Below are 24,467 nucleotides of genomic sequence, written 5' to 3' on the forward strand. Positions count from 1 at the left end.
TGTTCCTGACTAAGGGTTCAAGCCTAACCGAATACAGATATTTCCTATTATGGTAGTACATATATTAATCTCAACTCCCTTTCCGGTAGATGAAGCGAAAAAAATTCATATAATCTATCTACATATATTTCGTGCAAGGCAACTTGGAGCATCACGGTTCAGTAACAGTCTCTCTCAATTCACGCAGAACGCGCTCCTGCTCTTCAATTCGCTGCCCTGCCTGTTGTACCCGTGCCTCGAATGCACCATGCATTTCCGCTTCGCCTTGATCGATAGCTCCCTGAGCCAAATCGCGCACCTTTATAGTGAACTCACTAATAGCAGCATCCCAGCTTTTCTGAACTCTTTTGAATCCAATAACCATTCCTAATAGAGCCAACCCTGTCATTCCAACACCCGAAAGATCAAGTAACAACCATCCACTAGCTCCCAGAACGACAAGCGGGATCTGTACTTCCAGTAAAGCATTAACAATTGTTTTTTGCGCAATTGCATGTAAACTTGGAAGAAGTTCGTAGTGGATTCGACTCCGAGCAGAGCTCACACTAGTGCCGACAAAATTGACATCCGAAACTCCTCTAGTATCCGACAAAGTTGATATGGACGATACCTGAGGAAAATTACTTAACTTACCCAATATAAACATCAATCCTCGCTCAGAATATGGTAAAAATGCCATCAAAACATCTTCACGGCCAGGCCCTTCTTCAATATCATCCACAGTCCAATACAGTTTCCACCATGCGGTCCTCTGAGCAAACCGAACTAAGCCGGGCTCAAGCACATCTCGAAGTTCTACGTGTGCCGCTTCAGCCCACATTCCACGAGCTGCTTCCACGTCTTTCATAGTCTGACTCTTGGCAGTTTGGCCAGATTGCTCTAATAGTAGTTTTGCCTCCTCCACATAAACCTTGCACGCCTCAATAACTGAATTCAATAGGCTGCTTTCAACCATGGACCTGTCCGACAAAACGGAAGCAAGTAAGGATATCTGTGACTTCTCAGACCACATATCATCAGTCAATCGACTTTCAGCCGCGGCCAAGCTGGATACTACTATTGCCGAGCTGCCTGCAAGCTTTGTAGTAGACTCAATCGCAGCAGAGTCAACGTCAATGACACGTATCGCAGGAACTAATGCATTAGGTAACGATTGAGTTAGAGATGATACACTTGACGATATGAATACATATAGATGACACGGCTCGTAGAGATCGTCTGGAATTTTAGGTTCGTGCATGGCTTCATTGAGAACCAGATTATTTGTAGTCAAATAAGGCGAAGGGACCTCATACAATTGCATTCCGTTGGTTACAGTCAGAGCTGTGTGCGAGCCTGCTCTAGTGAAAGTTAGACTGTTAACTTAAAAGCTACAAAATGCAATGCCTACTGTATTCTCGTATCTTTAGAAAGATTGCGATGTTGAACCCGCATCAGCCATTCCTGTTCGTTCTCAGCCAATAACCGTAACGGAACAGGCATTCCTGTTAACAATAGGGAGTCTGTAATTCTTTGTACGCTCGTTCGATCTTTTCCCAACGGAACAAGAGCAATCTTCGTGGACAGCGTATCATCCGAGAGCGTAGCTACCGCTAGGGCTGCGCGTGAATGTAAACCCGGAATCGATGCAGGGAAGGTTCGCGAAACTTGCTGCAGCGCCAAGCGAAGACGCAATAGATTTGCCATTCCCTCAAATCCAACAGCAAATCAAATCTGAAAATCAGTCGCTGGCCCGCCGATTCCGGCCAATTGAAGTTAATCTTAGATCTGCTAGAACAGTCCACTGACAATTGTTAAATGAGCTTGCCCAAAACTGTTCACGTGATAACAATCTGGATCCGCGTATAACTCAAACAACCATGTCCGGTCAATTAGGTCTAGAATAGTTAGATTAAAAAAAAATACTATCAAATTTAAATGTAATTTATTGTTGTACTACAAGTCGTGTACAAGAAATGATCAAGTAGCTTAAGAAGTATTTGGATTTTTGGATATTCTATTGTGGGGGACAAAGTACAAACCTGCGAATAGATTTAGGCCGTGAATTTTTCCCCACAATACGCTTGCCTCAAAAGTATATCGTGATGTTTTAAGTGGAAGTTCCTTCTCCATATCCATTTCCTTGTCAACCAGCTCGAAGAAATTTTGCGCAGTAATTGTCGGTTCAATCGGATGTTTAAGTTGACCATCGACTCACTTTCAGCATAATTGAGTTCTGGTAATATGACGATTGGAGAATCCAGGCAGCGGCCTCGAGCGTATGATGAACGTCTCTCGATCCAGGCTTTATGTTCGCCATCTACCGAATATCCTTCACCGAAAATCCTTCCACATCCCGTGGTCGAAGATCCTACTACGTTGATGACTCCTCTTTCGACATATGCTTCGTCATCGACTTCATCAACAGTCACTTTGCAGCCTTATTCACCTGTGGACGAGGATGACAACCGATCTCTGTGCTCAGGGCTTTCTCTGGACGACCCTGATGTTCGGCTCGTAGCCGAGGCACTGGAAGATTTACGAAGTGGTAAGTTTTATATTATTTTGCAGTTATCATCTACAGTGAATTATACGGTTATTTTGAGCCTTCATTACAAGGTCGTGGTTGAGGACTTTTGCTTTACATTCTACCTCCGCTCTCTGGCGGGGATTTCACATGCTCTCTGTCTATGCTCTCCCACGTACCGTCGGTCCTTACACGTGAAAATTCACACTTTCCGGCTATTCGCCCATATGTCCACGCAGATGCCACAGATATCATTTTTCATCGCTAACGTTTAACTATTAGATTATTCAAATGACCATTCGGCGAATTTTCGTCAATCACAGGATATCATTGCCCAAGCAGGCCGGTCGCTGTTGACATCGAGCGGCACTTCGGCTGCACAACCGCCAGCTGCTGTCAGTGGTAAATCGTCTCTGGTCTCGCGAATGACACGATCGTATCCTATAGTCAATTCAGCTGTTCGTGTTTATGAATCTGGGAAGTCATATTCCCGTGGATTTAGATACGGCGCTGAAATGGTTGAATCCGTTGCGGCACCTGTAGTTCGGCGGATCGAACCTCTTGCGCTTCGACAACTAGATCGTTTGGAAGCAAAATCTGCGAATTTTGGACATGTTCGCTCGACTATGGTGAATCCGGATAATTCTTCTACCGTCGTTACTGCTGCGGCAAATGCTAGTAATTCTGAAGAACATGCAAGGCAGTATCAGTCATCGCGCTGGCATAACGTGATTGCTAATGCTTCCGGACTTACCTTTTCAATGTCTGAAGAGTCTATGAAAAGTCTCCGATATTGTTTACAATGTCTTAAATTTGCAAATTCTCGTCTTACAACCACAGTTACACGACTACAAGAGTTACTAGATGAGAAAAAGTGCCCAACACCTGCGGAGCAGTCGTCACTACTCCACCGAGTCACGGATGCAAAGAAAGATATCGTCACTACTATCGGTCGAGTTGTTGATATAGTCTCCACATATGCTGGATCTGCTTTACCTGAACCTGCACGATCCCTGGCACGGTCATACATGCTTGAACTTCCCACCCGTTGGGTCCAAGTCTCCTCTTCTCGAACGACCAGTCGCCGCAACAGTTTATCGCCTTCTACACCGGGAAGTCTCACAGATGATGGGCAGACTTTGGACGACTTTGAGCATTCTGATCTTGCTGTTCAGGAACATGCAAGTCGTGTCATAGTTCTTGCTGATGAGGCGTTGATGATGCTTGTTCGTCTCACCAGTGTCGTGAATGACACTCTTGATAGCGCAGAGGGTTGGTGCGATCGATTCGGAAGAACTTCGGGGTCTTCTGAACCTGTAATGGACCAATCTATCAATCCGATCGATAATCCTGGACCCAATCTTTCCGATCTGTCTGATCACCACCCTACAGACGCTGATGGTGATGCGGTAATGAAAGGTTGAGTTTTTATTTAATTGTGCGTTTAAATTTACTTACTGCTTTGTCTGTCTCTTATTACTTGCTTTGCTTCGGGGGATACAGTATTCTAGTCTTTGGTGGGTATCCATTATGGCGTATTTTTGCTCTATATTGCTTTTTCGAGTTTTCGTAGTTTTGATTATGATGGCATTTTAATGTATATAAAGTTAAAGTATTTGTTCATTTCAGACTCATTTGGCTTTAACATATTACCTAAATTCAGGACGTAAATCCATAGCGCCCAGTTTCTTTAATGAGTAAGAATATTCAGAGTGTGTTGCTTTATTGAGAGGTAAAAAGACGATCTGGGATTTGTAAAAACATCACAATGCCTGTCCAGGATGAGATTCAATCCACTTCAAATACTCCGCATGCAATTTTTTCTGCGCGTCCATTTCTTTCATTAACTTTTTCTTTCTCGATTTCGGAATATCTTCCCCTTGGCTATCCCTTATTGGAATGCCATCATCATCAAATTCACTAAACTCCGTCGAAGAACGAAAGAGGTCAGGAGGTGAGGTTTTTCCTTTCAGAAGTCGTTCACGGATTTTCCGTTCTTCATCTTGCTTTGCACGAGCTTTACGTTCTTGCTTTTCCTGCTCTTTTGCTTCCTTTTCAGCACGTTGGCGGGAAAGTTCCGCTCTATCGACGAACTTCACTAGTGCAGATAACTCGCCATCTCGATCGTCGAGCACGACACCTAAATCAGCAAGATCGAGATCACGGAGGCGGTCAGATGCAGCCAGGATTTCGGAATATGGGGCCTTCGCAATAGCCGCTCGGCGCACTGCGTCTCGATATCGCGATAGCACCTGCAAGTATGGAAGTGCAACATCCTGCTCAGAGATGCCTGCTGTGGACGAATATGCGCTGTCAAGCTGTACTGGCTCTGCCCATCCAATTCCATCTGGCCTTGATTCGAAACCGAAGACTGAGAGAATATGTGTGATCCATTTCGCAACTTCTGTAACAGCATGAACACTAGCATTAGCTTTCGAGGTAGATAAATACACATTGGCTTTTCCGACTAAAGCAGCCAGAGCCTGAAGAGCAAGAGGCGTGGCAAGATTATCACACAGTGCTTTGTGGACCGCTGACTGGGCAATTTTGAGATCGCCTAGCAAAAGAGCTTTCTCCTTCTCGGTAAATCTTTCGGGGACCCGACCACCTTTGGCAATGAACGTAGCTTCTTCGGCAATCAGCGCACGCACAACTGTGAAAAAATTCGCAAAGGTGGACTCAATCGTTTTGACCTCACTGATCAGTCCCGCTTTGAAATCGAGAGGATTATTCCACTGGGTCAAGGCAAATGCAAGTCGAAGTTGGCGTGACGAATAGATATCTAAAGCTTCGCGAATAGTGATGAAATTCTTTAAACTCTTTGACATCTTCAATCCCTCTATGTGCAAATGGCCGGTATGAAGAAAATAATTCACCCACTGCGGACATTCATGATATGCTTCCGACTGAGCGAGCTCATTATCATGATGTGGAAACGCAAGATCTATACCTCCGGAATGTAAATCCATTTGAGATCCAATAACTTCGGACGCCATCACGCTGCACTCGATATGCCACCCTGGTCGACCAAGGCCCCAAGGGCTCTGCCATTCAGGCTCACCTGGTTTAGAAGCTTTCCATAACGCGAAATCACCTGGTGCTTTTTTCCCGTCCGCGACAGTCTTAATTGATAATGATCCTTCGCCTTCATCAATCAAGTCAGTTTTACCTCTGCTCCATGGCTGCAGCTTTGCATAGAAATGCTTTCCTTCCTTTTCAAATGCAACAGTGTCAAAATATACGCTTCCGGCCGCTTCGTAGGCATAACCATTATCCACCATTTTCTTGACGAACGAAACAATCTGCGGTACATACTCTGAAACTCTGGTAACTACGGTCGGAGGAAGAACGTTAAGAGCACGCATGTCGGCATTGAAATGCGCTTCCCAATAAGCCGGTAGATCTTGGAATAACTTTGGGTCACGCACAGATCGGCCTAATTCCGCATCTAAATCAGGAGTCAAAATATCCTTGGCTGCCTGTAAAATACTCTCCGAGTCATTACCAATAGGAGTTACAGTTAAAGCTGTAGCAGCAGATGTGAGTGCAGAAAGATGCATAGCTCGCTTAGGGTCAATCGGTAAATCTGCTGGTGGAACAGCACCAGCAGCTACCCAATCAGTAAAATCCGACACAGAAGTCGACGGGGCATCGGCTAGGTTTTTAGAGGCATATGATTTCCAGGCAGCTTCTATCTTGATTTTGACCTCTTCTGTGAGACTAGGATGATCTTGCCTATATTGGTCAAACAAATAATTTTGACGTGCACGAATGATGATTTTATCGTCGATATCCGTTACATTCTGAACAAAAAAAACATCATAGTTAAAGTAATCCCGCAGAATTCGACGTGAAATGTCTGTTGAAACATAATTTCGCGCATGACCCATATGACTAGCATCATACACCGTAGGTCCACAGCAGTACCAAGTTATTCGACGAGGCTCAATCGATATGAAAGGAGTCTAAATCTCAGCTGTTAACAAAATTGTAATGCCTCTACTGCCTGTAGTCTTACCTTTGTTCGCGTGAGAGTGTTGTACAAGTGGAGTTCGCCGGGCTCTCCAGAGGGCTGGAGCCATTTAGGCTGAGCAATCGATGCCGACGCTTTTATTGCCGCAGATTCTGACATTTTCTGACGAATACACACTGAGCTCAGATTCCTAGTAAATGATCCAATATAATATTGTTTCCGTGAAATCCTCACAGATATAGTTCTTACTGACGGCTTCAACAAGTCGAGACACGGTCCTGACCGAACAACGGGCATGTGCTTATATCGAGCAGCAGCAAACCAACAAGCTACTAGGTTCTGAACAAATTCAGTAGCTCAAAATATCTCTATCTATTAGCTCTATATTGATTTTATAGATATTAGAAATGAGAAATTTTAAATCAACAAGTAAAATCGCTAAAACTGAGCTCTACCAAGCTCCTCATTAAAGAAATAAAAAATCTTTCACGTGATCTAGAACGTAATATCATGTGATATATGAGGCTCAATTTAGGGATACGAGGGCTCTTTTGGCAGACCTCGGTGCAGCCAAAATTTGGGGGACGAACTGCAACGACATTGAGTTGAATTGGGCGGCGAGGAAAAGAATCTAAGGAAAGTCTTAGCACAAAAACAGGAATGGCAGCTGCGCTGACTGTCTTTGTGGCCGCCGTATTTGCTACGTGGTATGTCGTCGTGTGGTTGGTATGTACGTTAGGGTACATCCAACTGCGTTCCAGATTTGCGTATTCGGAACGTTCCCCTCCTGTTGCAGAGACAAAGCAATTAAAGAAGCAGGCAACTATGACTTCCCGAACTGCTAATAGTTTGGCTAAAAAGAGTTTTCCAGGAGTTTCGATTTTGCGGCCGCTCAAAGGCGTTGATCTAGAGCTGCGGGCTTGTCTTGCTTCGGCCTTCGAACAGGATTATCCAGCTTTCGAATTGCTGCTATGCGTGGATGATCCCGCGGACCCTGCTATTCCGATTGTCAAGTCACTTATGCAACAATATGCACATATTCCCGTGCGTCTATTTGTTGGAGCTGAGGACGCAGGTGTGAATCCCAAAGTCAATAACTTGATCAAGGCTTATGAAGCGGCAGCTTATGACATCGTCTGGATCCTGGATTCCAATTGCTGGGTCGTGCCGTCAACACTCAAAACTTCAATAGCTACTTTTGAGCGTGACAGGAGAATAGAACTTGTTCATCATCTACCTCTGTGTGTCGCCGTTGAGCCGCGAGGTTGGGGTGCGCGACTTGACGAAATGTTTCTGTCGACCGCCCATGCAAAGTTCTACGTCGCTATTAACACTGTCGCGGTTGCATCTTGTATAATGGGCAAGTCTAATCTATTTAGAAAAAGCACGCTTGATGCTATAGACCCATCCGGGTTACGTCCATATTCGAAATACATTGCTGAAGATCAGACCATAGGCGAGGCCATTTGGCATCATGGCGGTCTTCATGCTATGGCAAGTGAAGCTGTTATTCAACCTGTCGGCGCCAACATTCTAGCTGATTACTTTTTCCGTCGAATGCGCTGGCTTCGCGTTCGTAAATATATCGTCACGGCCGCAACTCTTGTCGAACCCATGACCGAAAGTTTGTTCTGCGGAGCCATGGGAACTTTCGCTGCGTCTGTCCTTATCGGTTCAAATCCGTTTGCCTTTTTTATTACCCATATGATTATTTGGTGCATGTTAGATTACTGGATTTTTAGACAACTCCACGGTGCAAATTATTCTCTAAATGATATACCTACAGCCTCTTCCTTCGCTACTCCAACTTTATCCCCTCCCTATTTCGCTCGTCCACGAGCTGCAACGGCAATTGCATGTGGGCTTCCCGCCTGGTTGAAAGCATGGTTGCTCCGCGAGTTTTTAGCTCTGCCCATATGGATTACAGCCATGAGTGGAACCAAAATCGAATGGCGAACAAAGGAATTCAAAATCTTACCCGATTCTACTGCCGTCATTGTCAGCAGGTCATAAGGACAGTTGTCACCTTCTATCTATACGATTTGTACATATTTCTTGTATCAAGATTAAGATTTAAGAAAAAAGAACATTTTTCCGCGTTTACTTCCTTACATTGATACACTTAAACGTAAACGTTACCACATCACTCGAAAAGCTATCTTTGTCTTTTCATACGAGTTCGATTACGCATTTGCCATGAAACCCCAAGGCCAAAAATTAAAATGTTTTGATTATCAATTGATAAATCTTTTACAAATAAAAAATAAAAATGACCCTTCGCCAACAAAGTAGGAAATAAAATCAGCTAGCTAAAGTTCTCAAAGTTGTCACAAAAATGAGCCTTAATGTAAAGTAATAATAATAAAACAATTATAATATAAATATAAATAGTAATAATATAAATAAAGAAGAAATAATAGATAAAATGTCAACAAAAAATAACACCTTAGCACCCATGATTTGCTCAATTTCAAAAAATCACATTCATTCCATACACAGAACAATTCGATATTGTCCTTCCAACCTGCCCGAAATTATAGCTTCATCCTTTTGCTACATTGCGAAAACAAAAAAACACACTCACTTTAGATAAGGATTGACAATGAACGCAAACAGTGCAACGCAGGCAGACCTTCACCAAAAGATCGAAAACGAAACCCACATATCATGTTAATCATAATAAAGTATCGAACCGAAACAAAATAAAAAGTCATAAATACTTTCATACCCAAAACGCTTTCTCACTGGTAAAAAAAATATAGAAGTAGAATGACCATGACAACAAAAAAACACCGTCTTTTATCCCAAATTTCACTATCCCAGTTAAATAAAATAATGCACATAATCATGCACAAAAACTTCAAACGCCCATTAGTTGACTGAAACAAATGTTATAGCGCCATCTTTTTTTCTAGAAAACTTCGCCATAATAAATGAAAATATTAATTTTATTATCCCCAAACTGATGCAGCCATGCTTAACCCCTTATTACCCCAAACTTTTGAAGACCAAGCCATAGGATTAGTTGCCGACGACCCCGGAGCAACGGCCGACGTGTTCATATTGTTATTATTAGTTCCTGCATTAGCGATCGGTGCACCTGTGGGTACGGTAGACGCACTCGCATTAAGTGAGTTAGACAGAGACGTCGACTCTGCACCCGCTAACGAAGAAAGATTCGAGGCTGCAGATGATGATCGCTCAGGCACAAGATGTCCAAACGTGTCGGACTCAGGCCCAAGGCCAAAAGGAGATCCAATCGCTGGACGCGACCCAATAGGTCCAGTAGGCAGACCACCGCCAAGAGAAGGCCGAGTGCCAATTGGCGCCACTGTGGAAGAAGTATTTACTCTCGACAAAGCAGCACGAGGAGGCGGTGACTGATCTGGAGACGAAGCAGATGTCACAGACTGCTGAGTGGTAGTCGAATCAAAAAAGCTAAAATTTGCTGAACGCGAAGAAGGAGACGAAGTCCCATTCGAGTTCGATCGTGAGTGACCATTCGGCGAAGTAGTCGTTGTCGGACGACCAATAGCAGATCCTGCAGATTGCTGAAACGACTGATGAGGAGCAGCCGCATTCTGCTGTTGTAATTGCTGCTGCGTATTCTGCTGAGACATGAACTGCTGTTGCTGCTGGAGTTGTCTCTGCTGGAACGGGTCAAAGGAAAGAGCCGGTGAGACTCCACGCGAATCTACAGAAGCAGATGCAGAACGTAAAAAGCTTTGCTCATCAGCAATGGAAGCGGCGTCAGCACCATAAAGAGAACGGTGTTGGCGGCTCATCAAATCTCGACGATCATCCTCCGACAAAGCAGACGGAGACATCACACGGTCCTTACCGAGTCCAAGAGAAGGTCCAAACGAAGGTATGTCATTAAGCATAGGGCCCGTAGGAGACAACGGGGAGAACATTTTCCGCGTAGTATCAGGGGACATACTTCGGTGAAACTGCTGCTCCTGGTGGAAATTCCGAAGTTCACGCTCACGAGCAGCTGCCAGACGACGTTTTATGGCAACCTGGTCAACATCAGAAACACGCTGGGGTTGCTGAGCCTGCTGAGCCTGTTGCTGCTGCTGGGAACCGACTGGTCCTACAAAGCGCTGAGGAGCGTAGAAATTATTGAGCCCGGACATAGAAGACTGGGAACGGATAATTTCAGAGTCGGAAGACAGAGAATTGAATGGTGGACGTCCCATAGACTGGGCCATACGCGGGTCGATAGGAGTAGTTGGACCATGCGGGAGCCCCGCGGAAGGAGCAAGCCCGAGAGGCATACCATCACGTCTTGGGGGGAAAAATTTTCCCGACTTCATAAGATTATCGAGCGCGCGGTCAACTTCTTCAATCTGCGACGTAAAAGCACCTGTTTCTTCAACGGGCTGCGGAGTAGATGCTGAAGTAATGTTAGCAGGAGTCATAACTGATTGACAGGAATTAGAACTGACCTGCAGAACGAGCATCCCAAGCTGGGGGAGGTGCAGGTTGCCATGCGCTGGCGTCAAAATAGGACATAGCTACTAGTAGGATGTTAATCGAACAATTCTGAACAATAAAAAAAATGAGATTGCAGTCAGCAAAGCGAAAGGACTCGGAAGACAAAGAAAAAAAAAGGGCGTCGCCTCGCGTCTGTCGAGGAGGGAATGGTCAGGGCCAGCCCGCCGCCAGCCTGCCAGCCTGTTCAGTGAGCGAGCGGCTCCTGGACAGGTGATGGAGAGAGGGCCCCAGTCCAGTCGGAGCGAGACACGATCGACAGTAATCCACCGACAAATGGAAGGGCGAAAAGAGGTAAACAAAGCAGATTCAAACAAAAAAACTGTTTTGAAATTACAATAACTCGTTCATCGGCAGTACTTGGTAAATACAAAGAGCGCGAATAGTAAAAAAAAAAAAAAAAAAAGGACACGAGAGAGGGGCGAGTAACCGTAAGCGGAGCAGAGAATAAAGGCAAACTAGCCAGCCAGCCAACCAGACAAACCGAGTCCAACGAAGCGAGACAGAGAAAACGAAAACTAACCGAGATTGTGAAATACTAACCTTTTGAAGATAAAACAGATGAAAGCAAAAAAGGGCTCACAAAAAGTACGGAATAACAGAATGTACAAGGTGAAAGGGAAAGGTCGCGAAGTAAGAAACGGTTAAAGCAGGGCGAAAACACTCGAAAAAAAAATTGAAAGGAAATTATAGCCCAAACTACGCGCGTTTGGGGATGTATCTCTTACTATAATTTGTACATTTATGCTGCGCGGACAGGGCCAATCATGACTGTGGAATGACACAGCCGCATGCAAAGGCCAGAAATCGGCCGGTGGGTACAGACAGCAATCAGACAAGTAAGATTGGGGGGTTTGAGACTCGTGGTTCAGAAGAAGGTATGCAGATTACTGTTGGGTACGGGCTGCAAGCAAACAAGCTGCCACCGGCCGTCTGCGCGGGCTGTATGTATCAGCTGGCTGAGAACAATAGATCAGTCTACGGATCTGCTATAATAATGTAGAAAGATAGCTTTATTGTAGAAAGTAGCATCTTCTTACTGTGGCGGGATGATTTAGACTTATTGACATCTATATTGCGACTTTAGTCCACTCACCGCGACTCAAATTCAAATTACGACGCAGCAGTTTTGGACCCCAGCAGTACGTAGCAGCTGCCTGCTGCACAGGTGCAACCCCTGGCTGGCCCTTAATCTGGGTGGAAAACAGCGGGTTATAAAGTTACAAAGCGAGGATTTTCGATCCCCATAAATGTTAACCAGGGCGCAGACAGCCCTGTAGTAATTGTAGTCCCCCAAGTGTAATGCTAACTATACGGGCAGGTCCTCCTTTTACAACTTTCCCACCTACTCTCGAGAAACATCGTTGATTCCACCTGTTAGTTGTGGGACTGCTTTCCATTGTTCTCCAAACTTCTGTTGCAGTTTGGTTTGTACGGTGGTTAGTTCGCTCTTTAGACGTCTCGAGTGCTCTTGGCCGTGTGCAAACTCGCTCTTTCTTTTTTTTTTTCCAGCGCGCCTACTTGGCCGTCTGCAGGTCGTCGCAGAGGTTGCTTGCTCTCTATATTCTGTGCGCCTTTGTCTGATCCCTGGTCAGGATTTTGATTAATTCGATCCATAGTGAGAAATATTTTGATTAAACAGTCTGCATTCATTTACTTTTGCTTAATTGCACTTTTCTGTACCTGTCTTTCAAACTTCCGTCGTTTTTTTCTTGCGGTACAGTCGTGGTCTGTCCTTCATTGTCTACCACGCTTCTATTCTAGGGGACCCTTACTGCGAGCAAATTTCTGCTCAACCACACGCGGTCATTCAACACTTTAATCCGGGATTTACTTTTGGACACTTGTTCGACCTGCAAATCATAACAGCTACACCAAATTTCTCAAATTTGGTCTGTTCTGGTCGTCGATATTTTGCCGCTTCAACTTTTGCCGTAGCTGCTCCTCTCACCTACATCTGCGTCCTCGCTACGTTCTGGCTACTCTTTCAGACATGTTACCAGCAGCCCCTTCACATGCTATCTCAGCAGCTTCCAATCATAAAGGGACTGACCCGTCTCAGAGCGCGTTAATGCTCTTTTTCGTTAGGAATCAGATTAGTAAGTCTCGAAGCCATTGCATTTCTGCAGCTCCCTCTTAGGACCCACATCCCAATTTTTCTCTGGACCTTTGATTCGCAATTAGCCAGAAATTTAACGGCTTTTGATTGCATTGTTTATTTTGTGTTCTAACAACGTTTTAGCACTTCCTATAGCTATTATGAGCGCAGTCTTTGCTGGACCATATCTTTTGCCTAAACAGGCAGAATTTTTCCAGAGATTCTACCAGCTTTCATATCGAGTTGAACAGACTGGTCTTTATGTTAAAGGCACTGACGATGTGTACTTTTGTTTCTTTGCTGTAGTCGTCTTCACGTTTGTTCGTGCATTCGCTATGGATTACGTATTTACCCCATTTGCTCGGTGGGCCGGTATACGTTCTCAAAAAGGGCTTGCTCGATTTGCAGAGCAGGCATGGTCTTGGGCGTATTACTGTGCTTCTTTTTCGCTAGGCCTTTATATCATGTACCACTCTACTTACTGGCTGAATTTGGAGGAGCTCTGGATCGGCTGGCCCCACCGCGAGTCATCTTACATATTCAAGTGGTATTATCTAGTCGAGATAGCATTCTCGTTCGAACAGATCTTTGTTCTTAACATCGAGGCTCGTCGCAAGGATCACGTTCAGATGTTTTCCCATCACATTGTAACTTGCTTATTATTGATTGGCTCATACAATTATTCATTTATTCGTGTTGGTAATATCATTCTTTCTCTAATGGACTTTGTCGATAGTCTTCTTTCTGCCGCTAAGATGCTTAAATATCTTGGCTATCAAAAGCTTTGCGACTTCACCTTTGGTGTCTTTATTTTCAGCTGGATTGTTTGCCGCCATTTTTTGTTTGTCAAAGTAACCATTTCCGCAATTTACGATTCCCACAATCTGATTGGGTACAAGTGCTTTGTCAATCCTATTGACCAAGCAGACTCATTTTCAAATCCAATTGTACACGTTCCCTCACCCAATGGTACTGTTTCTGGAATGGGTGATGAGCAATGCTTTACCGAGCGCATTCACTACTTTTTCATTTCGTTGCTCCTGGTTCTTCAAGTTCTTACTGTCAGTTGGTTCTACATGATCATCAAAGTGGCCATCAAGGTCGTGTCTGGCAAAGGTGCAGATGATTCACGGAGTGGTGATGAAGATTCCGACTTTGATGATGATGACGTCGAACTAAAGAACAAAACAGTAGAGAAGAAGGTGGTAAAGGAAAAAAAGGCTGAAAAAGAAGTAAGAGAAGTTATGGCGGAGACAAAAAATGGCATTTCAACAAAGACTGGAGATTCTTTAACGTTAGAAGAATAGTTTTTGCTTTTATGTATTGTTCACCAGGTATTGATGTTGTTTCATGGGTTACACAGTGTTAGGGCTGAAAGGTTAATGTTTGATCATTTATATTACTATTTTTTTTTATTTTGAGATAAAAAACAGGTTAAAAGGTTGAGGTTTGCATGTCTGTCTTTTTTATTCTTCACTTTGCCAAAGTATTTCTATCTGCCATTTTGTTTTAACTTTTGTTCGTCATATAAAAAAACGCTCTATCTAATTCTAGACTTATTTTCTTGTCATTACATTGTAATTTCCATATTTTTATTCTACCCTTTGTTCAGCTTTGATCATGGTAAATATGCCTGTAAAGGCGGTCTGAGCCTAGTCTATTTTACTGTAGCGGACATCTAGTCGCTCGTTGTCACGTGAATTTGTGGTCGAAAGCGGCGGTTCCAGTTTCGAGAGCAGCCGTGAGAGATAGGACTTCTGACATTATTAAACTTGAATCTGAAATTCTATGTTACGAAACAGCAATCAGTCAATTTGGTAGTTTGGACGTAATTGACCAGGTTCAAATATGAATGGGACTATGGGACGTGATGGAGCACCACCAGCCCAGATTTTTGACGGCGCACTTGACGCAGATGTCGATGACGATGATGAGTCGGATCTACCTATCTTCTCGATAGAGCGAGTTCAGTTACAATTTCAGATTTCGTCGATTGCTGCAATGGCAGTTGCAAATAATATATTATATTTGGCAGTTGCAGGAGGGCGAATTTTGAGGATTGATTTGAACAGCCCGCAGGACATCGACGATGTTGAGCTGCCAAAACTCAAAGCTCCCGGCACAGGTTCTGTCCGAGGCCTCTTTCTCGACCCTTCGGGTTCGCATTTGTTAGTGACGACGTCAACTGCCGAAAACTTTTATATCAGTTCTCGTTCGCCGCGCGCAAAGCAACTGAGCAGAGTAAAAGGTAGCGTCATTACTTCCGTCGGCTGGAACCCAACCGAGCCCACATCCTCGACGAAGGAAATCCTGATTGGCACATCTGATGGAAAGATTATCGAAACTTATATAGAACCGTCAGACGAATTTTTCAAGCGCGAGGAGCGATATTCCCGTCTCGCCTGGAAGGTTCCTGGAGGAGCTGCTGTGGATGGCCTTGTTGTGGATCTGCTTCCGGGCAAGCCTGAATTGCGTCGCTTGATGGTCTCTGCACGCGGTCGTCTCTGGCATTGGGTAGCAAAAATCCAGCGGCATACTCCGGGCGATTACAGTCCAATTTTTGCAAAGTTTTTTGATGACGAAGATTCAGCTGTGCATATGGATTTCAGTGCTGCTGCTGTTTCCGTTCTGACTGTTTCGCCCGAAGACGAGTCTTTATCCGAGGATCGAACATTTGCCTGGCTGAATGAATCAGGAATCTACAATGGCAAGCTATATACTGCACCTTCGACACCTGAACTAGGAAATATAATTTTTCAAGATTCTAGATTATACCCGTAAGTCGATTTATGTTATCTTTGGTTGTGGTATTTATCTTACTAATTTTGTACAGAGAATCTAATCTACCTGAGCGAGCAGTACCAATACTAGGTATAACTTTGACAAAATACCATGTTTTAATACTTCGCGACAGCGAGATTTTTGCTGTTAATCTGCTCGATAGCACAGTTGTGTTTGATGAGCGCTTATCAGGGGGAGAGCGCTTGCTTGGAATCACATCCGATTCAAAGAGTTCGACATATTGGGCATATTCTTCTGAAAACATATATGAAATAACGGTCACTGACGAGGACCGTGATGTATGGAAGATATATCTTGAGCAAGCCCGATTTGACGAGGCGCTTCGACTTGCACGAACACCTCGAGAGCGAGACACGGTGGCCACAGCACATGGTGATTTCTTGCTCGACAACAAATCTTTTTTTGAAGCGGCCAATGTGCTTGGAAAGAGTAGTAAGCCATTTGAAACAGTAGCAATCCGCTTTATGGAGCTGAAAAAATCGGATGCGCTGCGTCGATACTTAGTGGTGAAGCTTGGAGGCTACAAACCTAAACAAACAATGCAACGGACTATGTTGGCGAGTTGGATAGTGGAGATGTTCATGGAAAAACTAAATTCATTAGAGGATTCGATGGCCACTAGGGAGTCAGAACGCACGACAAATATTGAGGCTGCTCAAGCAAATGGGGATTCAGAAAAGCCGGTTGATCAAGTTGGGCTATTCGACAAGCCCAAGAAGCGTAGGCCATCCGGGAATCCTGTTGATATGGAGATAAAGCGGGTAAAGCAAGAGTTTCATGATTTTGTTGAGCAGCACAAGAAGGTGTTGGATCATAAGACAACATATGAAATTATCTCTTCATATGGCCGGCAAGAAGAATTATTATTCTATGCTAATAGCGCAGATGATTACGCTTACGTTCTTTCATATTGGGTGCGACTAGAGAAGTGGATGGCAGCGTTACAAGTCTTGCGCAAACAAAGCGATCCAGAGATTTATTACAAGTATTCGACAGTATTGCTTGTAAATTGTCCAAAGGATACGGTAGATACGTGGATTAGAATGCCCGATCTAGCTCCACGACGTCTGATTCCGGCAATATTATCTTACAGTCTCACAGTTCCGGCCGGAGAGACGAACTTGGCAATTCGATATTTACTATATGCGGTGAACCGGTTGAAGAGCACTGATTCAGCAGTTCATAACACTCTAATCTCCATATATGCAAGCGATAAGTCGATCGAAGAAAGTGCGTTGCTGGAATATCTAGAATTACATGATACGGACCGTTATTATGATACGGATTTTGCGTTACGGCTATGTATTAAACATCACCGTGTTCAGTCATGTATTTTCATATATTCCTCAATGAGTTTATACGAAGAAGCGGTTGATCTTGCGCTGAAAAATGATAATTTTGAATTAGCTAGTGTTGTAGCTGATCGACCTGCGGATGATCCTGAGCTACGGAAGAAGTTGTGGTTGAGGGTGGCATATAAGGTTATTAATAAGGAGCATGGTATCAAGTCTGCAATTGAGTTTTTGAAGCGCTGTGAGCTTCTAAAGATCGAGGATTTATTGCCGTTTTTTCCAGACTTCGTCGTAATTGATGATTTCAAAGAGGAGATTTGTGCAGCATTGGAGGAATATTCACGAAATATTGATAATTTGCGAAAGGAGATGGATGAGTCGACACAAACATCGGAGACAATCCGCGCAGATATCAGTGCGCTGGGAGAGCGGTTTGCGATCGTTGAGCCGGGTGAGAAATGTTTTGTGTGTTCGTATCCACTGCTATCCAGACTGTTTTATGTTTTTCCATGTCAGCATTCATTTCATGGCGACTGTCTGGTTTCGAAAGTGAGAGAGCTTTCAGGACCGCGAGTAAAACGACGGATTACTGAGCTACAGGCTGAGATCCAAAAGGGTTCAACAGTGGTTGGGCCGAATAAGAAGACTGCGGCAGAAGAACTGGATGGACTAGTAACAGCGGAATGTATTCTCTGCGGTCCGTACATGATAAATAGCATCGATGAGCCGTTTGTTTCCGAGAGGGATCAGGAAGAGCTGGCTGAATGGGCGTGACCGCAGGGAGTTGATGTTTTGATTTCTTTATTTTTTGGGGGGGGATGAATTTTTCATATGTTACAGAGGTACAAGTTATAGTACGCATAATATGAAAATCACAAAGCTTTAGACCGAAAAAAGGGACGAATATTTGTAGTCCAACTAGATCAATGCTGTCGAAGTTGCTTCATTCCAGGGGTGTAGCACTAGCATGTTACTCTGAACGATCAAAAGCTATTCCAAGTCATGTATGACACACACGCGCTCCTCTATAGTTTCTCGGTATTTCTAAAAGTATCATTCTTCTATAGGCTCGATTTTGATCGTCTTGGATAAAATGCTGTGATGATTCTGGCTGCCTCTAGTTCACAGGAGAGATCCGCCCTAGAGGATTGATAAGCCAGCCGAACCAATCACTCTATAAGTCTCAATGTACCTTTGACAGGAGAAGACTAGTTTGCAGCATCTATTTTTTATCAGCATAGTATTCTGGGAAGAGCAGAAACATCATATCAATTGTCTGTGGACAAAGGTTATGCTCTGCGGGAGTCTGAACAGGTCATCAAATCCTCAGTCTTTATCTCTGGGTCTGAAAATGAGGAGGTGAAGCCATGTATTCATCCAGGCTACTCTACCTATCGTATCTGCATGATCGACTGATAAGTAGCTACGGCTGCCATCCAGAAATATAATCAAATGAGCGCTAAACAAAAAGTAAACTCCTATGATTGACTTTCACATGACTGATTTTTGACTTCTTTACCGACCGTAACCATAAACGTTTCATCAGATACTGGAAACTTTAAGATGTTCGCATCGTTGTTCCTGTCAATAGTTTCTACATGGCTATTTCAGTCAGAGGTTGCGGAATACACTTGGCCAGTTTGAAAAAGCGGAATTATGTAAAGTAGTGATTGAACATAACATTAATAAATAGTCAAATGAGCATGGCCAGACAAATGTATAGAAAGAAATGCACTCTAAACAATCTCAAACTAAGGCAGTCGAATAGTATAATCATCGCCACTGCGGGTGATATACCGAACCCAGGGCAAACTGGGATACTGTAGTTTTGGCTCGATAATCTTCAGATATCGCACCTGGATGCCCGAAGTAGTAAAATAAGGAATCTCAAAGTTAACTGTGATCGGCCTTTTCTTATGGTCGGGCTCTGTTTCTTTCACGCTAGGGAGCCCAAGTTCGGCGCGCATAGAGAATTCGCGACCACCACCAAAATGCTTGATTTTCCAAATTATAGCGGCCTTCTCCGGTGCGTAGTGTACGGTTCCTACTGTTGGTTTGAATTTGGGAGTGTCGGCGTCATCTGGGACTGGGATCACAATCTCGACGTTGTTTGCAGTTGATCGTCGCTTGAATTGCGCGCGAGCTTTCAAAGCGAATTCCACACGAGAACCTGCATGAAGCTGGACATTGCACTCAACCCAAATGAGTGGCTTCACAGCGGTGTTGAGTCGGTAGCTCATGAGCTCAAATTCGCCGTCGGGTGGGATGAACGAAATCGTGCGGTCATTTTCAAACCGCGACAATCTCACGCACTGGTGAAATTTGACGTCTTCCATCTCGATCGATTTTCCTCGCGATGATCGACCGCTATTTTCGAACATCACTCGGTCGTTGAGTCCGAGCCGAAGCTCGGGCATTCCGGAAAGATAACATTTTAACTTAACCGACCCCAGAATCTCGGAGCGTAGTACCTGACCTGACGAACTGACAAGCAGATTGACAGACTCGATCACATCAAGAAAAACTTCGTTTTTGCGATAACGGATCCCTTCAGATCGCCATGATACAGCATTCGTCACGGCAATCGGAGGCCGCACTTGCACTTCGAGTTTATGGCTTTCTTGAGTGATATATCTGGTGTAGGTTAGTACTATCGCAGCAGAACGGATCGAAAATAGTATATTGATATAGAACCACTCACTCTTGTAATATCTTAGTTTCTGTCGTCTGTGGATATCCGAAATCCATGAGCTCGTCTAGTAGTTCATAAATGATTACGAAATTATCGCGAATAGATTCTTCTTCTAGGATTTTAAAATACTCAGTGAAGACCTACATCGGTTAGACAGAAGTAGCAGTACAGACAGTCGTCTTGACAGCAGCAATTTACCTGCACAATCTTATGAAGAAACAACAAAATCTCGGCTGCATTTGAATTACTCTTGGTGATCGCTAATAGATACAAATCGCTGTGTCTAATGTAGAGATACTGGGTACGTCAGAAAATATGTACGCGCAATAGCCATAGTTCTCAATAGCCAGGCATAGCATTGAAGATTGCAAATTTGTGAGCAATCATACAAGCCAATATGCAATACGTACATTAACACCCTCGTGAGAAAAACAGGGAGGAACCACAGAAGATTCTTCTTCGGCATCCAGCAGTAGCAACGGAAATTTGTCGACAGCAGACATGGGGACGTCTCCGCGGTAGTTGCGGGAAAGTAACGGTTTGCCTTTGAGGTCGAGGAAAAACACTGCTGAGGCCATTTTATGAATGTATCACTGGTTTCAGAGCCAGATGCCTGATTCTCCTCCAGATATCTGGATTTGATTTATCTCAATTGATTTGTTGCAATGTTTCGCGGGCTTGGGCGATTGAATTGCAGAGAACGTTTCTAGGAGAGCCGCGGCACAGTATCTACTGAGTGATCAAAGGATAGCAGACTATATAACATTTTTCTTGTTCTATATAGAACTATACTATTATTTTATAATACTCGGTAAATGCGTCATTTCTGATTTGAAATGAAATGACAGATTCAAAATCGGAGACTTCAAATCGTCCGAAAAAACGTGTGAAGACTGATGAGGAGGAGGAGTCACCGCGGTCGTCTTCGATGACTCCTTCGTCCGCTCAGTCTCATAACCGAAAAGAGCAAACAGATGATAATTCTCAAGAACCGCAGAATGGCCACAGTATAACTTCTGAAGTCCTGGAGTCTCAAGACCGAGGATCCCCGCCCCCGCTGCCGGACGGACCGCCTCCTCCAGAAGCAACTTTGGCGGGCGACTGGGAAGCCATTTTGGACCCCAATACGGCTCATTACTATTACTACAACCATATCACGGAAGAAACGACCTGGATCCGGCCTGAATCAATGGGAAATTTAACTGAGCAAAAGTTAGATTTAGAAGGCAAGCCAGCTGCTACAAACTACGCGAGTCGGGGATTTTTCAACAGGTTCTCTGGTAAATGGCAGGCGTACAAGTCTCCAGATGAGCCTGATCTGGACGTCGACCAAGATACCATTCCCGGTGAAATTGTACCTTTCACAGAGTTTTCCGATGAGAAGAAGTCGCGTCGCCAGCTCGACGCTTTCTACGACGTAGACTCGGCGGCAAATCAACATGATGGTCGCAGTCTCAAGGCGGAGCGTCAGCAACAGAGATTATCGAAGAAGCAGGTACAGGAATTTCGCAAGCGTAAACAGGAACGAAAGGAAAGGAAAACTCGGAGTTGGTTATTGGATTAGTAAATAATCTGTTGTGGTCACCTTTAGTGCATGTAGTATTGCGGCATGAAGGTATTTCATTGACCGCACTGTACCTCTATATATTAGGTTATCCAGTATCTTAAGGTGCCACTTGTAAAATAAATTATTCTAAAGAGTCAGAAGATAATATTTTCATGGTACATTCATTTCTATTAAATCCGAGCTGATTCTGCTTATGCAATTTAGCTCCATTGAAATACTACTCAGCTTCATTCTACTCATCTCCATCTTGCTTCAATCAATCCCAGGTCATCTCACGACCCAATAACAACCATGTCGCTGCTAGTTGTTGCCCTTCTGATTTCGCCAGCTATAGTCTTCTGGATACTTGTTCGTCGTGCGCAAACTCTAACTCCACTAGAGCGAGAGCTGCTGGCTGACCCAGCACTCGACGATTCTCCGCTCACCATTCGTCATGGCGACTTCACAAGCGTTCCTTCTTCTTGCGAGCCCGACTCGCCGCCAGCAGTGCTAAGAACCGTTCATGTATCTGCAACATCTGGACGCAATCCGCATCCAGCAAATTTGCCAGCGATCGTGTTGATCCATGGGCTCGGAGGTCAGCTTGGTCAGTTCGACTATCTTGTCGACTTCTTTGCGTACTACGCCGAAGTTCTTGCGTTTGATCTACCAGGCTGTGGAAGTACTCCACCAGACACGGTCCTACCCAGCAGGCTTTATGAAGCAGCATCGCTATCGCAAATCATCATTCGCGCAATAGATTCTGTTCTCGGTTCACCAGATCGCGAAGTCATTCTGCTCGGGCACTCGCTTGGGGCGACAATGGCTGCGCATCTGGCTTTGAATGCAGACTTTGGCAGACGTGTTCGAGGCCTCATTGCCATCTGTCCGCCTGCTCCTCCTCCTCCACAATTCCAAAAACTCCAGACCGTCGCGAGACACACACCTCCGGCCCTGTTTGACATTTTTAGATACTTTGACCGGCGGAGTGGACTTGATTCACCATCAGTTGTTCGCATGCTCGGAACCTTTGACAATCCTGTTGCAGAAACAGCGATGCGTCGGCGGCAGCTACGTTGGAATCTACAGAGTCGGTCTGAGACGTTTCTCGCCATGGCTGCGGGAGCGTCGATTCCGTCTCTTGATCAGTGGGCTCACATAGAAATCCCTGTATGTCTTGTTGGTGCCCAGCTGGACAAAGTCACGCCCGCCGAAACAGTAAACAGAATCGCCGATGCACTGGTCATTGCCGGCAACAACCAAGTTCGGGTTTCTATAATTCCCAAAACAGGCCACATGTGTCTGGTCGATCACCATGAACTAGTCTGTGGGATCATAAACGATTTTATCGTTGGGTCGATCGACCAGAGGCTCTCGCTCGGCTGGCAACTCGCAGATATTGCTTCCCGAGACGATAAATGGAGCCTGAAAAATGAGGCAAAATGGCGATCGGTGGAAGCTGTTTCCGCCGTCGTCGGCTCGTCTCCGTTTCGAGCCATGAAGACACTTCGGCAGGACGATCCAGTCTCAAATCCCAGGACTCTAGAACAAAGCTATCCTGATATCTCTGATATAATTGATATTTCTCGCGATTCACCACCATACGATCCATCTACATTCTCAACTATTAAATATCATAAGTTTCCAACTGTGTCCAAGATTCCGCCTTCGCGGGTGCAAGTTAATGATTTCATTGACTTAGTCGACTCGATCACGGCTGGAAACGCCTCACACATCGTCGCCGTTCATTGTCACTACGGTTTCAACCGAACAGGGTTTCTGATATGTTGCTATTTGATACAGCGTCTTGGTAAATCTGTTCGCGAGGCTGTTAACGATTTCAAGCTAGCCCGGCCACCTGGAATAAAGCATCCGCACTTCATTGATGAGTTGTATGTGCGATACACGCTATAAATCGGTACTTGAGTTTTCTGGCTAATGGATGTTCAAGCTTGAATTATGTAGATACTAATACATCTGGATTTAATGGTACAGCGAGGTCGTCGGCACCGTATGCCAAACTTCCGTAGAAAGCGCAAATAGCCTCCCTAGTTAGTTCTGCGACAGTGTGAATTCATATGTACTTACTTTGCATTTATTGTTGATGTGTAGATACGATAGTAGCAACGATTCCGATTCATTCAGAGGCTCAGGTCTGGGAATTGTAGATTCCAGTTCTTGACTTGTCAATTCCGATTTCTCGTCTAAATAGTTCTCAGCTTCGGCCAAGAGCTGCACCAGATCCGAGCTCTTTGGAATATATAAAGCAACATTTGGCGATAATTTCCGAGCAGCTTTCATTAAATCATACCTACTTTGTCAATACTAGTGCAGAAGCAATCTCCCACTGGTGGATATACATACAAACCGTATGGCTCCATACCAACAAGATCAAAGATCGTCTTCGACAGGTATTTAGGTCCACCCCAAGGCGGACTCAGAAATACAGCGTCTGCATCGTACACATTTTGCAAATCAAAGAAATCACCAACAAGGAATTCGATCTTATCTTGGACGCCGTATATTGCAGCGTTGTGCCGTGCACAGGAAACCAAGACGGGATCGCAGTCGATCGCAATCACTTTATCAACATGTTTTGCAAATTGAATACTGTTCCCACCGACTCCGCAGAACCCATCAATGATGGTCGACACTCCTTGAGCGGAGATATAAGTGGCAATGTAACTATTATAAAAGTTCAGGTTTAGCACGGCATAGAATGAAGAAAAGGATCCACTGACCTGGCTATCGACTCTGGAGTTACGCTGAAAAACATGTCATTGGTAAGCCAAATACCGTCATTAAATTTTGAAAACAGCGTTCGTCCATGGTTCCAGTATCTACTATGTCAGCAAATGCTGGCCAATTCCATTATCTTAACCATACCGACGAGTTTCAGGATCTAGATCTTCCCTACAGAATATCACGCCGTCGGGAGCTTGTTCTGACTTGAATAATTATTATTTGAAACCTGACAATATATTGGAAGATCTTACCACTTGAGAATCCTTTCTTGGTCTTTTTTTGCCCATCTTGGTCAAATAAGAAATTGAAAGTAATTGCT

The 24,467-nt window shown here is 44.4% G+C and overlaps 11 protein-coding genes across 11 annotated transcripts; 6 read left to right on the top strand and 5 right to left on the bottom strand.

Annotated features, from left to right (window-relative positions):
• Nucleotides 1-52: 52 nt before the first annotated feature.
• V1516DRAFT_680732 (uncharacterized protein) lies at nucleotides 53-1,953 on the bottom strand. Its single transcript, XM_066923142.1, has 2 exons — nucleotides 1,391-1,953; nucleotides 53-1,340 (listed from the first exon to the last, which is right to left on the bottom strand). The coding sequence occupies exons 1-2, from the start codon at nucleotides 1,684-1,686 to the stop codon at nucleotides 152-154; spliced, it is 1,485 nt and encodes a 494-aa protein (XP_066775259.1). The 5' UTR covers nucleotides 1,687-1,953; the 3' UTR covers nucleotides 53-151.
• A 134-nt stretch (nucleotides 1,954-2,087) lies between these two features.
• V1516DRAFT_680734 (transcription factor Opi1-domain-containing protein) lies at nucleotides 2,088-4,155 on the top strand. The gene is made up of 2 exons (XM_066923143.1): nucleotides 2,088-2,527; nucleotides 2,789-4,155. The coding sequence occupies exons 1-2, from the start codon at nucleotides 2,224-2,226 to the stop codon at nucleotides 3,928-3,930; spliced, it is 1,446 nt and encodes a 481-aa protein (XP_066775260.1). The 5' UTR covers nucleotides 2,088-2,223; the 3' UTR covers nucleotides 3,931-4,155.
• Nucleotides 4,068-6,529, bottom strand: V1516DRAFT_680736 (tRNA synthetases class I (C) catalytic domain-containing protein). Its single transcript, XM_066923144.1, has one exon. The coding sequence runs from the start codon at nucleotides 6,394-6,396 to the stop codon at nucleotides 4,270-4,272; it is 2,127 nt and encodes a 708-aa protein (XP_066775261.1). The 5' UTR covers nucleotides 6,397-6,529; the 3' UTR covers nucleotides 4,068-4,269.
• A 525-nt stretch (nucleotides 6,530-7,054) lies between these two features.
• V1516DRAFT_680738 (glycosyl transferase family 21-domain-containing protein) lies at nucleotides 7,055-8,803 on the top strand. Its single transcript, XM_066923145.1, has one exon. It carries the CDS (start codon nucleotides 7,140-7,142, stop codon nucleotides 8,490-8,492), a length of 1,353 nt encoding a protein of 450 aa, XP_066775262.1. The 5' UTR covers nucleotides 7,055-7,139; the 3' UTR covers nucleotides 8,493-8,803.
• Nucleotides 8,804-9,430: 627 nt separating this feature from the next.
• Nucleotides 9,431-10,994, bottom strand: V1516DRAFT_687492 (uncharacterized protein; the record flags this gene model as incomplete). Its single annotated transcript, XM_066923730.1, has 2 exons — nucleotides 9,431-10,875; nucleotides 10,928-10,994. The coding sequence occupies 2 exons, from the start codon at nucleotides 10,992-10,994 to the stop codon at nucleotides 9,431-9,433; spliced, it is 1,512 nt and encodes a 503-aa protein (XP_066775263.1).
• A 1,972-nt stretch (nucleotides 10,995-12,966) lies between these two features.
• Nucleotides 12,967-14,378, top strand: V1516DRAFT_666304 (TLC domain-containing protein; the record flags this gene model as incomplete). The annotated part of the gene is made up of 2 exons (XM_066920737.1): nucleotides 12,967-13,072; nucleotides 13,216-14,378. 2 exons carry the CDS (start codon nucleotides 12,967-12,969, stop codon nucleotides 14,376-14,378), a joined length of 1,269 nt encoding a protein of 422 aa, XP_066775264.1.
• Nucleotides 14,379-14,919: 541 nt separating this feature from the next.
• Nucleotides 14,920-17,939, top strand: V1516DRAFT_687494 (Pep3/Vps18/deep orange family-domain-containing protein; the record flags this gene model as incomplete). Its single annotated transcript, XM_066923731.1, has 2 exons — nucleotides 14,920-15,848; nucleotides 15,905-17,939. 2 exons carry the CDS (start codon nucleotides 14,920-14,922, stop codon nucleotides 17,937-17,939), a joined length of 2,964 nt encoding a protein of 987 aa, XP_066775265.1.
• Nucleotides 17,940-18,427: 488 nt separating this feature from the next.
• On the bottom strand, nucleotides 18,428-20,566 carry V1516DRAFT_547886 (Mu homology domain-containing protein). The gene is made up of 4 exons (XM_066919194.1): nucleotides 20,268-20,566; nucleotides 20,056-20,154; nucleotides 19,867-19,997; nucleotides 18,428-19,799 (listed from the first exon to the last, which is right to left on the bottom strand). The coding sequence occupies exons 1-4, from the start codon at nucleotides 20,433-20,435 to the stop codon at nucleotides 18,917-18,919; spliced, it is 1,281 nt and encodes a 426-aa protein (XP_066775266.1). The 5' UTR covers nucleotides 20,436-20,566; the 3' UTR covers nucleotides 18,428-18,916.
• Nucleotides 20,567-20,595: 29 nt separating this feature from the next.
• Nucleotides 20,596-21,500, top strand: V1516DRAFT_680753 (uncharacterized protein). The gene has a single exon (XM_066923146.1). It carries the CDS (start codon nucleotides 20,699-20,701, stop codon nucleotides 21,419-21,421), a length of 723 nt encoding a protein of 240 aa, XP_066775267.1. The 5' UTR covers nucleotides 20,596-20,698; the 3' UTR covers nucleotides 21,422-21,500.
• On the top strand, nucleotides 21,501-23,497 carry V1516DRAFT_680754 (Alpha/Beta hydrolase protein). Its single transcript, XM_066923147.1, has one exon. The coding sequence runs from the start codon at nucleotides 21,716-21,718 to the stop codon at nucleotides 23,315-23,317; it is 1,602 nt and encodes a 533-aa protein (XP_066775268.1). The 5' UTR covers nucleotides 21,501-21,715; the 3' UTR covers nucleotides 23,318-23,497.
• Nucleotides 23,296-24,465, bottom strand: V1516DRAFT_680757 (S-adenosyl-L-methionine-dependent methyltransferase). The gene is made up of 6 exons (XM_066923148.1): nucleotides 24,400-24,465; nucleotides 24,290-24,351; nucleotides 24,145-24,243; nucleotides 23,768-24,088; nucleotides 23,492-23,714; nucleotides 23,296-23,447 (listed from the first exon to the last, which is right to left on the bottom strand). The coding sequence occupies exons 1-6, from the start codon at nucleotides 24,433-24,435 to the stop codon at nucleotides 23,361-23,363; spliced, it is 828 nt and encodes a 275-aa protein (XP_066775269.1). The 5' UTR covers nucleotides 24,436-24,465; the 3' UTR covers nucleotides 23,296-23,360.
• Between the last annotated feature and the right edge of the window lie 2 nt (nucleotides 24,466-24,467).

This window comes from Lipomyces oligophaga, assembly GCF_038497815.1.
Source record: "Lipomyces oligophaga strain CBS 7107 unplaced genomic scaffold V1516scaffold_8, whole genome shotgun sequence".
NCBI classification, from domain to species: Eukaryota; Fungi; Ascomycota; class Lipomycetes; order Lipomycetales; family Lipomycetaceae; genus Lipomyces; species [Lipomyces] oligophaga.

Coding starts and splice junctions, on each gene's coding strand:
- V1516DRAFT_547886 (XM_066919194.1), bottom strand. CDS start 20,435: ATGGCCTCAGCAGTGTTTTTCCTCGACCTCAAAGGCAAACCGTTACTT. Junction 20,155..20,267: donor TTTCTCACGAGGGTGTTAAT/GTACGTATTGCA, acceptor TGACGTACCCAG/TATCTCTACATTAGACACAG. Junction 19,800..19,866: donor GAAACTAAGATATTACAAGA/GTGAGTGGTTCT, acceptor AACCTACACCAG/ATATATCACTCAAGAAAGCC.
- V1516DRAFT_680738 (XM_066923145.1), top strand. CDS start 7,140: ATGGCAGCTGCGCTGACTGTCTTTGTGGCCGCCGTATTTGCTACGTGG.
- V1516DRAFT_680732 (XM_066923142.1), bottom strand. CDS start 1,686: ATGGCAAATCTATTGCGTCTTCGCTTGGCGCTGCAGCAAGTTTCGCGA. Junction 1,341..1,390: donor TCTAAAGATACGAGAATACA/GTAGGCATTGCA, acceptor AACTTTCACTAG/AGCAGGCTCGCACACAGCTC.
- V1516DRAFT_680757 (XM_066923148.1), bottom strand. CDS start 24,435: ATGGGCAAAAAAAGACCAAGAAAGGATTCTCAAGTG. Junction 24,352..24,399: donor CAAGAAAGGATTCTCAAGTG/GTAAGATCTTCC, acceptor TAATTATTCAAG/TCAGAACAAGCTCCCGACGG. Junction 24,089..24,144: donor ACTCCAGAGTCGATAGCCAG/GTCAGTGGATCC, acceptor CTTTTATAATAG/TTACATTGCCACTTATATCT.
- V1516DRAFT_680734 (XM_066923143.1), top strand. CDS start 2,224: ATGACGATTGGAGAATCCAGGCAGCGGCCTCGAGCGTATGATGAACGT. Junction 2,528..2,788: donor ACTGGAAGATTTACGAAGTG/GTAAGTTTTATA, acceptor TTTAACTATTAG/ATTATTCAAATGACCATTCG.
- V1516DRAFT_680754 (XM_066923147.1), top strand. CDS start 21,716: ATGTCGCTGCTAGTTGTTGCCCTTCTGATTTCGCCAGCTATAGTCTTC.
- V1516DRAFT_680753 (XM_066923146.1), top strand. CDS start 20,699: ATGACAGATTCAAAATCGGAGACTTCAAATCGTCCGAAAAAACGTGTG.
- V1516DRAFT_680736 (XM_066923144.1), bottom strand. CDS start 6,396: ATGGGTCATGCGCGAAATTATGTTTCAACAGACATTTCACGTCGAATT.